The following is a 14,510-nucleotide window of genomic DNA, read 5'->3' as shown; positions in this document are numbered from 1 at the left end:
TGAGTCAGTGGTTGAGTCAACGTCAGATTTTGGTTTTGTTTGGCTGGTGATGAGCAGATGATTGTTCCCCTTTTACGTTTTATTAGCTGATAAATGTACATGAGAAGCAAGAGATAACTTCTCAACTGCGATTTTATGAGACTGCAAATTTGTTCTTGTAAATAGGAGCTGATAAAATGTTTTCCAGTTTTATGGTACATGACTATCACTCTGTAAAGTGACTTTTGGTTTTGTGCGCATCACACAAAGCCTTTTTGTCTTAATACTCGGAGACAATTAGCTTCACTATTCATGCAAATTGTTGATAGTTGCATTCAAAAGAAACACTACTGGGAATAAGACTTAGACTTAGATTTAGACTGACTTTATTGTCCTTTTGCATGCACAGGGTGTATACAGAACGAAAATTCATTGCATATGGCTCAGGGCAGTGTTTTGAGGTTCCAATGTTCTGAGGCTACTCCAGAATAAAATAAAATACAGTATAAAATATGAATATAAATATGAATATAAAATATAAAGTGCAGGACTGACAGTAAAATGAAAGTTACTTAGCTATGTTTATGTGCAAGGTATGAAGTGGAGACCAGTTTTTGAGTGCAGTCCAGTTAAGAGTTCAGCAGTCATTTTCAAGTATAATAAAGCATACTTGAAAATTAGGTGCTATAACCAAGATAAAATTGAACTACATGTAATTAAATGAGATTAAATAACTGGATGAATTTGATCAATATTTCTTTTTACAAATTGGGTTCAGTTTGCAAAGGTCCAAAACTTGAACCTCTGTCCTCTGAAGTGAGAGAGATTTCACTGACAGACCGGCCCACCAGGTCATGTCTGCATGTTTGCAATTAACAATAGTCACCTCACTGTTACCAACGCAGCTACTTTCCTGCTATATTTAGTGACATTTCAGACAAAAAAATTGGTCGGACATTTTAAAGATCGGCGATTGGTCAGAAAACTCCAGTCGGTGCACCCCTAGTTTTAGTAACTATGTAAAGATTGTATGTACAGTATTTTTAAATAACTGCATCCTCAAAAGTAAACTGAAGAAATTATGTAAGTAAAATGGAGACAATATATTTTCCCAATGATGTTACAGAGTTACCAACTATTTTCTAGCTCATGGTTTTTGCAAAGTATTAAATCACCATGTGGTGGGCAGTTGGGCCAGTTCTTTCAGACTGGACCAACTGCCCAGTTGGGGCAGTTGGGATCCTCTGAACTTGAAAAAGTGCTGTGCAAGTACAGACCATTTACCATTTAATATTATTGCAAATGCAATTGATTTTCTTTAATTATTTTTAATTTTATTTTATATTGTCTGTATCCTAACATCAGTAAAGCTGAAGTATCTCAGTAAAATGAGCTAAAAACTGATGGACTGAACAGAAAGTTGTTAAAATTCATATTTGAGGAACAAAATAAAAAGCTTTTAGTAAGCAAACTACTTGTCAAAAATATAACTTTGTAGTTTTTTAAAATTTTTTATTTTCTTTACCTACTTGTGAAATGCAAATAACTTGGAAAAAAAACATTTAGAATTATGTTTTTGAGATTATTTGTCATTTCTGTGAACAGAGGGATGCAGTGATTAAAACTAGAAGAGTTGTCAAGGTTTATTATCCAGTTTCACAAGTTAATACACGATAGATTCAGAATTGGGTTGTGTCTTTTTCCTTTCTTGCCCAGATTGACTGGATTTTTAAGTAGTAGCAAATAAACTTAGATCATCATAATGTTGTGCAAGAAAAGGTTTGACTTTGTAATGAATAACTATTAATAAATGCCAAAGACAATGATTGGCAACAAGGATTGCTGCAGTGTTTGACTCATGTAACTATCAGAAATGCGACATAAATAGCTTTATCCTTTATTGTGCCTCAGTGGGGAAATTCATTTGTAATAGCAGCAACGCTACAGAGCATTGAGGCATGCAGGATTTCAATACAATATGAGATCATCTCATTTATCCAATGTTACTGATTCCATCGTAACAGTGCAAGAACAACAGTTTATAGAAGTAGGGCTTGCATATTTTGATTTCTAAATTTATTTGAGCATCAAAACGACATAAAACTATGTTAAGTTTAAAAGAAAGTTATCCCTTCTACAGGCCTTCAAGTCAAAGACTAATTGAAGAACCAATCCCTGATTAGACTTAGAAATAAACCTTTAAAGATTGATAATACAAAGAAATTTCCAAAACTAACAGCAGAATAAGATTTCAGTACAATCAATGAGATCGCTGTTTCTTAGCTATTTGGTTCTAAGTAAATCTTGTTTTAATCCTTTCTGTACTTAAGCTTAAGAATAAATGATTATCAGAAAATTGTAATGATGGAAAAATGATGTAAGCTGTGTGCGCTACATTATTGACAAGTTAAAATTGTGAGTAGCCAATAGCAAGATGATTTTTTTGATACCTTCGGGATGTTAATCATTGCACATATCAATACTGAATAATCCTGAATAGTGATACTAGTAACTGGAAAATTAGATGATGTTCCAAGTAAGTCTTTGTGATTTTAATAATGATTTGATTGTAAAGATTTAAAATATGTTACTTTGGTAAAACTAGGACAGAAGTGCAGTGCGTGAAAAGGAGAAGCTGTTTGGAACAGAGAGGTATGTGGCAATGGGACAGACAGTAAAAACAGATCATGAAAAGCTATTACATGAGCATAAAGAGGAAGTTTATCTGATGTTAGGGGTCATGCACCTCGGCGTAACTAGAAGGTAACAACGAGATCTTTCAAAGATTTACCAACCAGTTCTAGTGTGATGCACAAATAAGGCAAAAGATCACAGAACCACAAAAGAGGAACTCCAGATTGGGCAAAATGGGGAAACAAGTTAAGCTTCCAGGCAACAAAGAAATAATTATTATTGCTGATCATGACACAGGAACATGTCCTCATAAGGACCAAGAATGAGTTAAGATTCTGGTAGAAGAAACAGTCACGTACACACAAACTGAAAGGAGATATTAGGGCAATCTTTGAAAATAGACAGAATCTCCTCATCAACATCATGAGGAAAGATTGTGAGATCAGGGACGATGAAGGAGGTGGGAGTTCGTCCTGTGGGTTGCCAGTTCGATCCTTGGTCCTTCTGGCTCTGTTGTTGTGTCTTTGGGTAAGACACGTCACTTCGGTGCTGGTGGTGGTCAGAGGGCCTTGCTCTGTTAGTCTGCCCCAGGGCAGCTGTGGCTACTATCCGGTAGCTTGCCACCATCGATGTGTGAATGTGTGTGTGCATCGATGAATAATTGAATGTAGTGTGAAGTGTTTTTGAGTCCTCTGAACTTGACAAACACTATACAAGTAACATATCAGAATTTTTAGAGAATTTTAAACAATCTTCTTGTTAAAACAAGGAAATTGTTTGAACTAAACAATCTCCTTTTGTTAAATAGTCTGTTTAACAAAAAAGAATACTATTTCTATTTTATTTTCATCTCAATCATCTCAGAGTTATGCATCTTAAAGTGGGCTTAAGTCTCTTTGAATTTGGATTTACTTATAAATCCAAAATTCAGTTTATTCTTGCATTTTCTTTGTGCATGTTTATCTATCTTCCTTAGATGGGTGTTTGTCTTTCTTGGTTTCTTATGTCTTCTTTAGTTTCTCTCATGTTATTAGTCTGCCTCTCGTTTCTTATGCAGTTCGTTTTGAAATGTGTGCAAGTAGAGCCCGCTATAATAGCCTGGGACTACAGACGTGCATTATTTTTGCCACTTGTGCGATATAGAATTGTAGGGGGAGCTTATGGGGAAATGCGAACTGATATAACACCAGATTGATGATAGCAGCATGGAGATTGCACCATGCATGTTTCACTGTTACGAGCCACAGTTTTTTGCAAGCAGTTCAATGTTTAAACTAGTATTGTTGTGCATCTTTGTTATAAGCTTGACCTTCAAGCACATGCTCCTTTTGTAAATATTGCTATTAGTGCCAACCTGTCATCCTTTGAATTGAAAAACAATGGAAACTGCCCTTATTTGTAACAGTGAAAACTAAACCAGAACCTTTTGTTAGAAGGGAAAGGTTAGCCATTGTAAATGGCTTTAAAGATAACACAACAGGATCTTTCTAATCTTTCAGGGTGGTAAAATGTAAATTGGAATCTTGTTTTTCTTGATTTTAAAATAACTTTCAGCTTTCAGTGTTCAAGAGTTAAGAAGTACAAAATAATTATTATAAAACCACATAATTATGAAAGCATCTTGCTGTTCAAGCCACTCCCCTCCCAGAAACCTTTTGTGTCATGTTTCTTTTCTAAAGCCTAGAAAGGTTGGTTTTGGTCATTTAGTTCCTTTGTTAACTTTGTTGAGAACTATGACACATTTCGTAGTTCTTGTTTTATGTATTTTCATGAAATATTTTTTAAAATTTTTTTCAGTCAGCTCTTTAATACATCTTGATCATTTAAACAGCTTTTCCAGCCATTATCTCCTTTTGTTAAATAGTCTTCTGTTTAACAAAAAAGAAGACTATTTCTATTTTAGTTACATTATAATATGTTAGTTTTAGATAAACTAATATAGGGTTTTTTCTAAGAGCGCCAATATTTAAAAGCCAATAGGTGTGAGTTAATGTTATTTGTACTTTAACTTGAAATTAACTACCTGAGACAACAGCTTCTCTTTGTGCTTCTAGAGCTCTGGGTGTGGAGACATTTTAGGTGACCCACCTGCATGATGTTTACCTATTTACCAGCTTTTCAGAGATTTACCAATTCTGAATCTGATTTTAAGAACCATTTTATGCTGGTTGGAACCTGTTGCTCAATCAGCCACATCTGAATACAGAAGCACTTCTGATCTATTATTGTAGTTATTAGTTCACCACCATTGATATTTTAAAAATGTCAAATATTACTCCTATTAATTCTGACTGGTATATTTTCCTCTTTAATTTGTTTACTAATTTCTCATTTGAGATTACTTGGGGGGGGGGACAAACAAACTATGTTTTACATCCAGGATTAGTCAACAACTAACTTACAAGTCATTTTTTCTAAATATTTGACTATCTATTGTAAAATACACAAAATACTTATTATATTTAACATGAAAGTCAAATAATGATGCCACACTAGGCAGCAACAAGAAGAAAGATGGCAACAGAAACTGAAGAAGCAAAAAATAAGAACATTTATTGAAAGATGTTGGTCTTTAACAACAGCAAATCTCCACATTACAAATTATTTTAAGGCACAGTGCACCTGAAACGCCGTGGCTAAACAATCTCCTTTTGGTTTGTAAATAAAGGTGACAAGCAAGAACATAGACTCGGAGAGGACATTGCACGCACATTGCCAGTCCAGCAATGTGCATGCATTGCTGCACATTGCTGCACATTAAAGCTAAATAAATAGCTTTATTTAGTAAAGCTATTCACAAAAGCTTTGCTAAATAATTTCATATATATGTTACTTATATTACATTTTACATCAGGGAACATTTACTATTTTAATTAACAAACCGAGAATACAATGCAGCCCAATTTCATAAATGGTATCTTTAATTAGGGCCATTCGCAACAGTTGCATCTGTCATTAAAAACCAGATTTACAGGACATCTCTGTAAGTAGGTGTTTCCACTGGAACACTGATAGAAGGTGGTTCTGTCTTTGTCATTTCTGTAGTTACTATCAGGCTTTCCATGACAGAAACCGCTTCCAGAAACAGGAGATTTGGTTGTTTTGGGAGTGGTCGTGCCAGCAGCTGCTGTGGATGTAACAGGGTTGGGCTTGTTTGTGGTCGCTTTCCCAGTTTTCGGGCGGGCAGTTTTGGTTGAAATGTGGCCAGGCTGGTTTGTTGTAAAAACTGGTGCTACTGTGGTTACAGCAGGGTTTGGTGGGGTATCTAGAAACACATAAAGCATGCAATTTTTAAAGTAAGCAAGTCAAGGGGGAATTAATGACACTGATTTCCGTTTTTTACCTGAATCCAGAAGAGAACGCAGATATCTAATAAGAGGATAGTTTCCCTGACCACAGAATTGTCCAGCAAAATCATCCAGATCCAGAGACCAGACCAATGCTCCACCATAGTTGTTATCTTTCACATACTGTGCCTACAAAATATGAACATTGTGTTTAAAATGTTAATATTTCTTAATACAATCAAAATTAAATTGACCGGAACAAAAACAGCTTTCAATATTTTAAGTCAAAATATTTAGTCTGGGTACTCCCTGAACAGAACAATAGTTTAGAGGTGATAACACAAATACATGAGTAATGTTCTTTAGACCTGCTTGGGAGACTGTGCCTGGTATTTTAGAAATGCTTCTTAAGTAAAGGAAACAAATATAAAATTTAATATGTGAGTCAAAGTCTAACCAGGAGTCAAATGTAACTGCTAGATTTTTTATATTGAAATTCTGTATTCACAGTGAACTTTTTATCAAGGCCTGTCTTTGTGTTTCAAACCAGAAAACTACTGAAGAGCTAGTCAAGGTGGTACAGTTTAATACAGACAGAAATCATCATCATAGGTGTGACAGCAACTGCCAGAAGAAAGATTGAATATCGCTCATTTGGTTGAAATGTAAGAGGAACGAGAGCACCAAAGAAACAACACACATAGACACAGCTAGACTCTAATGTAGAGGTGGCAAACTCATTTTCTTTTTGGGCCCATCAAGCCCATTAATGTCCTCAAAGGTGTGCTTGTGGAAGAAAGTATTGAAAAAAACCCTAACAAGTTGTTAAAATATTACTAAATAGTTGTCTATCCATTCAGCTAACACTTTTTTTGGCCAATGTACTATATTGACAAGATGAACATTAGCATTAAAAACACTCTTTATTAACCGTTAGGCATTCCTTACATGGAAAACACACCTTCACAACTTGTAACTGGAATTTCTTGTCAAATTCTAGCAAAAGGTGAATTTAGCTTGAAGCAAAAGATGGATGATTATAATGAAGGACCTGTGATGCTGTGGGCCTGTTCCTCCTTTAAAAAACCTGATGTCACATCAGAGGTAAGATTTGAAATATTGTAACTATACGTCCAGTTTTGGTAACTAAAATATGTGTGTTTGATCTTTGGCTTCATAGCTGCACAGAATTTGTTCTGATTCATAGGGCCATTGGATAAACTGGGATGGACAGGGACATGCAGCAATCTTTCCTTATTTGTATTGTAGCTATTATTGTATTTAAAGGATGACATATTACCTTGATTGCATAACTCTGCTTGTTGTCGAATCCCACCCATTCATTGCCTTTGACTGCATAGGGAACCTTTTGTTCCTCAATCCAGTGGGTGGTGGCTCCATCAAGGAAACTGCAAACCTGTAGTTACAAGATGATAAACCTAAATATCATCCCAATTTTGTTTTTGTTTCGCAGAATCTATTTTGTTTGCCTAAAAATTTTCCTTAGTACTGTATTGAATTGTTACCTCATAATAAGAGAAAATTCCTGCTTCCCGGGTAAAGGACCCAGCAGAGGCTGCTCCACTGGCTGGAGCGCCAACACCGCTAGCTGCTGCTGCTGAAGTGCGAAATGTGCGACCATATGTGGGAAAACCAACCAGCAGCTTTTCTAGAGGAGCTCCTTGATCTTTCCAGTATTTCATGGCAAAGTCCTGCAGCAAAAAATGACAAAGTCTAACCAAAGAGGAGATAATATCGCCTTAGATGTATCTAGTTTGGGTTTGTTGGATATTTTTACTTACAACGTTAAAGTAGACATGTTGACCAGTTAGAGCAGAGCTGGTGTATAGAGGGCTGTTGTGGCCAGTGAATGAATCCCAGGCTCCATGGAAGTCGTAGGTCATGACGCTTACAAAGTCTAAGTATCTGTTAGACATAACATTATCATAAGATAATTTTCATTTCAAATGACCATTTTCATTACTTTTTATTTGATAACTTCTTAAGAAGATTACATTTTAACTCCTCTTTTCTGTTTTATATTCAAATCAAGACATCTGCAGCTTTGCATCACACTGACTCACTTGGATACATTTGCAATCTCATAGCCGTTATCAATATTCCCCTTTCCAGCCGCTACTGCAGCTGTGAGCAGCAGTCTCGGTCTTTTGGTTTCAGCGGCTTCCTTCTCAAATGCTGCAAGTAATTCCTAAATGGAAAAGGACATTATCTGTGCTAAGTTTCATCCAATCGTAGAAATGCTTTGAAAAATCAGTTAAGTCTCCTGCAACCGGTCGCCCAGAAACTCAAATTGCCAATCTTTTTCTGATTATAAAGCACTAGCTAGCAGGTAGCTCTAATAACTCTTGGGTTTAGAAGTCTGTTACTGACTGATAGAAACAGACCAGTGTTTCTCAGTCCTATTCCTCAGTGAACACTGCCCTGCATTTTCTAGGTGCTTACCTTCTGCCACACAACTGGCCTGAATAAATGGGTGATTAAATGGGTTTCTCCAGCACTTGATGTCATACATGAGCTAAAGCTATGATAGATATCTAAAATATGCATGGCAGTGGTCCCCGAGGACCAGGATTGAGAAGCACTGACGACTTCTTGACTCTCAAATTGAGAAGATGATTTGAGAATCGACTTCCTAGTCTGAGGAATAGGGATGCCATTATCGATTAACAAGATAATCTAAAGCTGATTGATCTAATCGATCGACAAACGATTGATTGACAAGCAGCCATTTTCTTAAAAACTTGAGTGTTTGTTCAAGAATGTCTTTCTACAACATGAAGGGTTATTTTTTTTATAATATGCTGAATGTTAAACAAGAAACATCATTATATGTTAATATTTTGTGTCAGCTATATTAAATACAGACTGAATAAATTGTGGTTTCTCACATTATTAAATTTAGACATTTAAAAAAAAACAGATTGCTGAAAAGAAAAATAAAAGATGAAAGATGAAATCAGTGGTGAAAGCAACACTTTGTGTTTCACTTCAGCTACCTAATCATGTTACAATTCTGCGTTACGCCTCCTCGTCTTTTCTGTCATCATATTCTTGCCTTTAGCGCATCAATAATTTTTGATTGAGAAGTTTAGGATGCAGCATGGCTGAATGAGTACCAAAATAACTTCAGGAGCTTGTACAGTGTTTATATTTCAAAACATGACTGCAGTAAGTGCATTTAGCATTTAGCATCCCACAGTGCTTTCCATTAGAACAGTTTAATGTTCTTGTTCTGTAATCCCTCTGCCATCTTTATTTCTGTATCAACTTGCTCTATATAAAGCTGTGGTGTGTAACTTTTATAACAAATATGTACCTTACATATTTGTCACAATGTTGATACAGTATAATGTGAGACAGATGTGGTTCTGTTTTAAAAATGCACAATTTGTTCAGACTATCAGCCTGATATTATATTGTCACAGTTTTAACAAATATGTAAAAACATACTCTTGTAAAAGTAACATACTGCAGCTCTTAAGGATAACCAGCAGCTCCCTCTTCTGGATAGTAGCTACACTAAAACACTGAAAGAAGGTCTAAGGAACTTTATTAGTTAATAGATTTGAATTAATTTTAATCTAATAAACCATGAATTGACAATTAATTGTAAGTTGATTAATTGCATCCTTACAGGGGGACCAACATGTCTCTCTGCAAGTGAGCAAAAAGAAAAGAAAAAAAAAGGTAGGAAATGTATCTAATATTGAGAAGGATACATATAATAAACCATGAGGACTTTATGTTATAAACTCATAACATAAAGTCATGGGTTAGGGTTAGGGTTAGGTTAATGTTCAATCTTTGTTTGGTAAAAAAATGTTGGCAATCTGTTAGAAATCTTAGACTTGAGGTGGATCTACATTATCAACTCTAAGAAATACCAACAGAAATGATTTAGTAATTCTAACCACATTAATCATTATCATCAAATTCTGAAAACAGTTAGAAACTAACTCATAATTTTATCCTTGTTCTAAATTAACAGTGAAAATCGTATTAAAACGGTTCTAAAGTTCACAGTTTTTCATTGTTACTTCGTCAGAATGAAGTAATGAAGCCTCTGCTCCCGGTTTAGACACATGTAATTATTATTAATTACAAAACCTGGAGAAATGAAATGAGCCACAGAACCGACATGGCGCCGATTTGTGTTGCGTGAAAATGTCTAACCTGGCAGAGCAACGTGAACCTTTTCTTGTCCTCTGGTGGGCTTCCTCGTGATCCCGGGTACTCCCAGTCCAGATCTAGTCCATCAAAGCCATGTTGTCTCAGAAATCTGATGGAAGACTGGATGAACACCTGACGGTTGGCCGGAGATGAGACCATGAGGCTGAATCTGTTAATATTCACATAGGTTAGTGGTTATATTAAAACGTTTTTTAATGATTCATAAAGGAATTCATTAAAAAACGTGTGTTTGCAAGATGTTATATTTTGCAGACTCACTGTGTTGTTCCAAAGTTCCACCCACCGACAGCCAGCAGAGTTTTCAGCTGAGGGTTTCTGTTGTGAAGATGTAGGAATATATACAGTAGATCACTTATACATGTTGGAAGGAAAGCAGTTCAAGATATATGTTCAAATATAATAAACATAATATCTTGAAAGAAAAAGTACAGTTTAAACCAACTTAAATACTAAAATTAATAAAAGATTTTTTTAATTCTAAATGTTTTTATTATTATGTGTCGAAGTAAGAATAATATATTCCAAAGTGAATTACCATTTCCACCAGGCTGTTTGTGCTCATGTAAAGTTCAACATGATTTTTCTGAACATCAAATGCTTAAAATTCTTGTAAGTTTTTCATGCAATGGATTACAAGAATTCATTCAAACAGCTTTTTTGTTAGTAGTTTATTAGGAAGTTAAAGTGATACTAAGCTCACCTGTTCTTCAGTGCATTGAAGGATTTATACATAACATCATCGTTCCACTCAAACGTAGACAGCTCATTGGAGGAGCTGATTGTGGCGAAGGCGTAGATGAGGTGCGTACAGAGGTTTGGATCTATGTTGTCAGGGGTGTATTTTCCAACCCCCGGCCTGTACTGGGACCAGTTGGTAAAGTAGCACACCAGTTTGGTGGAAGAAACTATCAGAAAAGAATAAAATTATTATTAGCAGGCTCATGTTCAAGCTGTGACTAAAGTGCAAATTCCAGAAACAAAAAAATAATAATTCATACCAGTCTGAAGACACATCAGAAGTGCCAAACCTGAAAAAGAGTTTAATTAATACTTTTTCTTAACAACTCTTGGAACAATTTAAAATATAAAATAATTAACTTACCAGCCAGGATGGTCAGTCGAGCCATGATGAAGCCTTTTCTTCAGAGTTTTCTGAAAATATAGCACAGTTTAATTAATGTAACAAACCATAAAAAGATTATAATGGAGGTATCTAAAGTCAATTTCAAAGGTTGTACAGTTGAACTGCACTGCACAAAATACAACCTATAGGTTGAAATAGATGAAAATATCATTGGTACCTTTTCTCAGGTAGCTTGCTCCAACCGTTCTCCCTTTTATAGGGAAAATATGTGAGGAACAAAGGCCTCACACATTAGTGACTCATTCATTACGTCAAGATTAGAATGATTTGGGTTTTTTTGGCTAGTGATGAGCTGATGATTGCTCCTCATTTATGTTTTATAAGCTGATAAATGTTCTCAAGATGAGAGTGTTATGTAACCTATCAACTGATGTCACACAAAGGACTGTAAATCCTTTGTAAAACCAGTCAGCTGCTGGTTTCCATGACATTTTCATAGCACACAACTAACACTCCCGGAAGTGATTGTTTAGTTTTGTTATGCATAACGCAAAGTGTTTGAAAACGTAACATAGCTTAGTTAGAATTTTACAGAATGAGCAACACATTTTACTGCCAATTAAGTTACACATTGCTTATTTGCAGTTGATGTCAGATAGCATGGTACATGTCATGTAATTCAAAACTATGATATGAAATTTTAAATTCATATCATACTTGGTCAACTTTTGACAAAGTTGTTTTTGACCAAAACAACTTGATCAAAAGTAATTTAGTGATACTTGGACATTTCCACGAATCGTCTTTAACAATAAACCGAAGCAAACATAAATAAAATGTGACATGATTCTTTCAAAATGTGGTTACAGCACTACAAGTAATTATGTGGCTGATACTTTAACAGTGTCAAATTATTGAGAATAGTAATATCTGTATACCAAACTCTTTAGGGCATAAAGTTTAGCAGTAAAACAAGTTAAAATTGATGGATTGAAAGCAGTTTCTGAATTTCATATTTTTGGAACAAATCAAAAGCTTTCTGTAAACACACTACTCAGTCAAATACTTAACTCTGCATAGCAGTTTATTTTGAACTTTTCTTTGCCTGTGAATACAGATAACGTGAAGAAAACCTAATTGGCCTAATCTCTTTATGAGATTGTCAGTCATTTCTGTGATTAGAAGGGTGCAGAGATTAAAACTATATGTAGTTCGCATGGGCAGCAGCACTCATAGATATGCCTGTATCTATAGCTAAGATGTCCTTGCCTTAATAGCTCTAAGTGAATTGATGTTTTAATACTCCAGAATTGTCAGGGTTCAGGTTTCATTTTTTCAAGTTATTTCATTACAGATTCAGAATTTCATTTTGATTACGTGCTTACTATTTTTCAAAAGTCGGAAATGAACTTTATCATCAGGATGTTGCACAACAAAAGGTTTGGTTATAAATAACTTTTAAAATGAAAACGTTCTGCCACAACAATGTGCAGCAACTTCTGTCTTATGTAACTATTTAGAACTACAATTAATTACTAAGTAAGAGTTTAATTAAACTAACAAGTTGGGGAACCAACTGTTGATCAGGAATGATTAGCCAAACGTAATCAGTCTCTATCAGAATCTGAAAAGATTCCTAATGCAGTGGTATTCTGAGGTCAGGATCAGAGTGAATTCAACCCTGCTGGACAGCAGACACTGCAAACATACACCATAAAATACACAAACAACTTCTCTGAGAATTTATTTCTTCTTAATTCTGTTTTTTAAATAAATATTTCATCTTTTTGTCAATCTATATGCTTTGATTGCCTGTGACTTTGCTGCTGTTTTACCGGAATTGTCCCCTTTGTGGCACAATAAAATATATGTCTATTCTGTTCTATTTTATTTTTTATTCTTTCCAGCTAACACACACAAACTAGACATGTGGTTCACCTTCTCTCAGGACATTGGAAGGAAATCCACTTTGACGACATGATCAGAGACAGCATTTCTTCTTTGAGAAGTTACAATTCTTTTATATTCTTTGCGCAAGAGTTCAAATAACCCAGGCTCAAGGGTTAGTGTTGGCAGGAATACAGTCAACAGATTAGCAAATGGCAGACTGATTGATTTTGGATCCAGGGTTTCTGCAAAGATTCAGTCCTTTTCCCGTCTACTGAGAAATGTTACAAATGTAATCAAACCGAGCCTTCTGGACTATCTTTGAAAACACCCCAAAAACATGATTGCCAAAGTATTTGGTAAAGCATAAACTTTTTAAATTACTTTTCCATCTTCAAAACATCAAAATGAGTTTTTAGAGTGAAAGATTAAACCTTGTCTCATTCACAATGGAAGGGGTTTTGTTTACAATGTCTAGATAAAAAAAAGCTAAGATGCTAAAAAAAATAACTGCCCCTAAATCTGGTATCTGGTTGTGGTGTAAGTTTTTATTTCACATGTAATGTAATGCCCACCTTCCAAAAAATGCCACTTTGGCTTGTCAATACGCAAAGAAATCCATAAAGGACCTCTGTGTTCTTCATGGTCAGCAGTGGATTTGACTTTTTAGTCCTAGACCTTTAAAATTTAGTTTTTTTCTTCCATAAGTGAAATCAGGGGGGTTGTGTGTTTAGTCTGGCTATCTTTGTCTGATATTTAAATGTAATTATCCAAATCATTTAAGTGTGACAAAAAAGCAAAAACAGAATAAATAATCAATAGTTTTTCACAGCACTGTGTGAGTAATGCCAGATTACACTTAAATGTTTTCGACACGAATTTGATGAAAGCTAATATGAGTTGTGTCTGCTTCTGACGATAATTATTGCAAAAGATCAATAGATGACACACCATGAACACAGCTTTAAATTTACTTCAAATGTGAAACATTCACCTAAAGCGTTCCTGAAAAAAATGTGTATGTTGTATTTCTTTCTGTTTCGTCGGATATTCATTTAAAAATAAATGTCTAGAATTGTCATATTGTAAACCGACTATACAATATTTAGAAAATCACAAACAAAATTGTAAATTAAAACTCCTTTAAAAGTACTTACCCTGTCGTGTTAGTAGATTTATGAGCCAATGAGAAACATACCTGCCTTACAACATCTCTTATACTTCTCTGTTTCTGTGTGTTTAATCTGATAAGAGACAGGGACCTGTTCTCCACAAAATGATTCCTGCCTGAGCTTTAACTTGAGTAAACAAAGATCTGAGTAAACAAAGATGGTTGAAGATCTGCTGATGTCCCCAGGTAACCCAGAATGAATCTCTATCTGTCTGTCTGATCTTATTTATCTGATTTACACAAGTCCATCAGCTAC

The 14,510-nt window shown here is 35.1% G+C and overlaps 1 protein-coding gene across 1 annotated transcript; it reads right to left on the bottom strand.

Moving 5' to 3' along the window:
• Positions 1-5,512: 5,512 nt before the first annotated feature.
• On the bottom strand, positions 5,513-14,314 carry LOC116732716 (acidic mammalian chitinase-like). Its single transcript, XM_032583095.1, has 12 exons — positions 14,241-14,314; positions 11,215-11,264; positions 11,111-11,140; positions 10,813-11,017; positions 10,371-10,427; positions 10,095-10,260; positions 7,985-8,109; positions 7,703-7,826; positions 7,427-7,612; positions 7,201-7,317; positions 5,957-6,089; positions 5,513-5,878 (listed from the first exon to the last, which is right to left on the bottom strand). The coding sequence occupies exons 2-12, from the start codon at positions 11,237-11,239 to the stop codon at positions 5,538-5,540; spliced, it is 1,509 nt and encodes a 502-aa protein (XP_032438986.1). The 5' UTR covers positions 11,240-11,264; positions 14,241-14,314; the 3' UTR covers positions 5,513-5,537.
• Between the last annotated feature and the right edge of the window lie 196 nt (positions 14,315-14,510).

Source organism: Xiphophorus hellerii, chromosome 1, assembly GCF_003331165.1.
Source record: "Xiphophorus hellerii strain 12219 chromosome 1, Xiphophorus_hellerii-4.1, whole genome shotgun sequence".
Lineage (NCBI taxonomy): Eukaryota > Metazoa > Chordata > Actinopteri > Cyprinodontiformes > Poeciliidae > Xiphophorus > Xiphophorus hellerii.
This window is presented reverse-complemented; position numbering and strand designations above follow the sequence as displayed.

Coding starts and splice junctions, on each gene's coding strand:
- LOC116732716 (XM_032583095.1), bottom strand. CDS start 11,239: ATGGCTCGACTGACCATCCTGGCTG. Junction 7,613..7,702: donor AACATGTCTACTTTAACGTT/GTAAGTAAAAAT, acceptor TTTTTGCTGCAG/GACTTTGCCATGAAATACTG. Junction 7,318..7,426: donor GAATTTTCTCTTATTATGAG/GTAACAATTCAA, acceptor TTGTAACTACAG/GTTTGCAGTTTCCTTGATGG.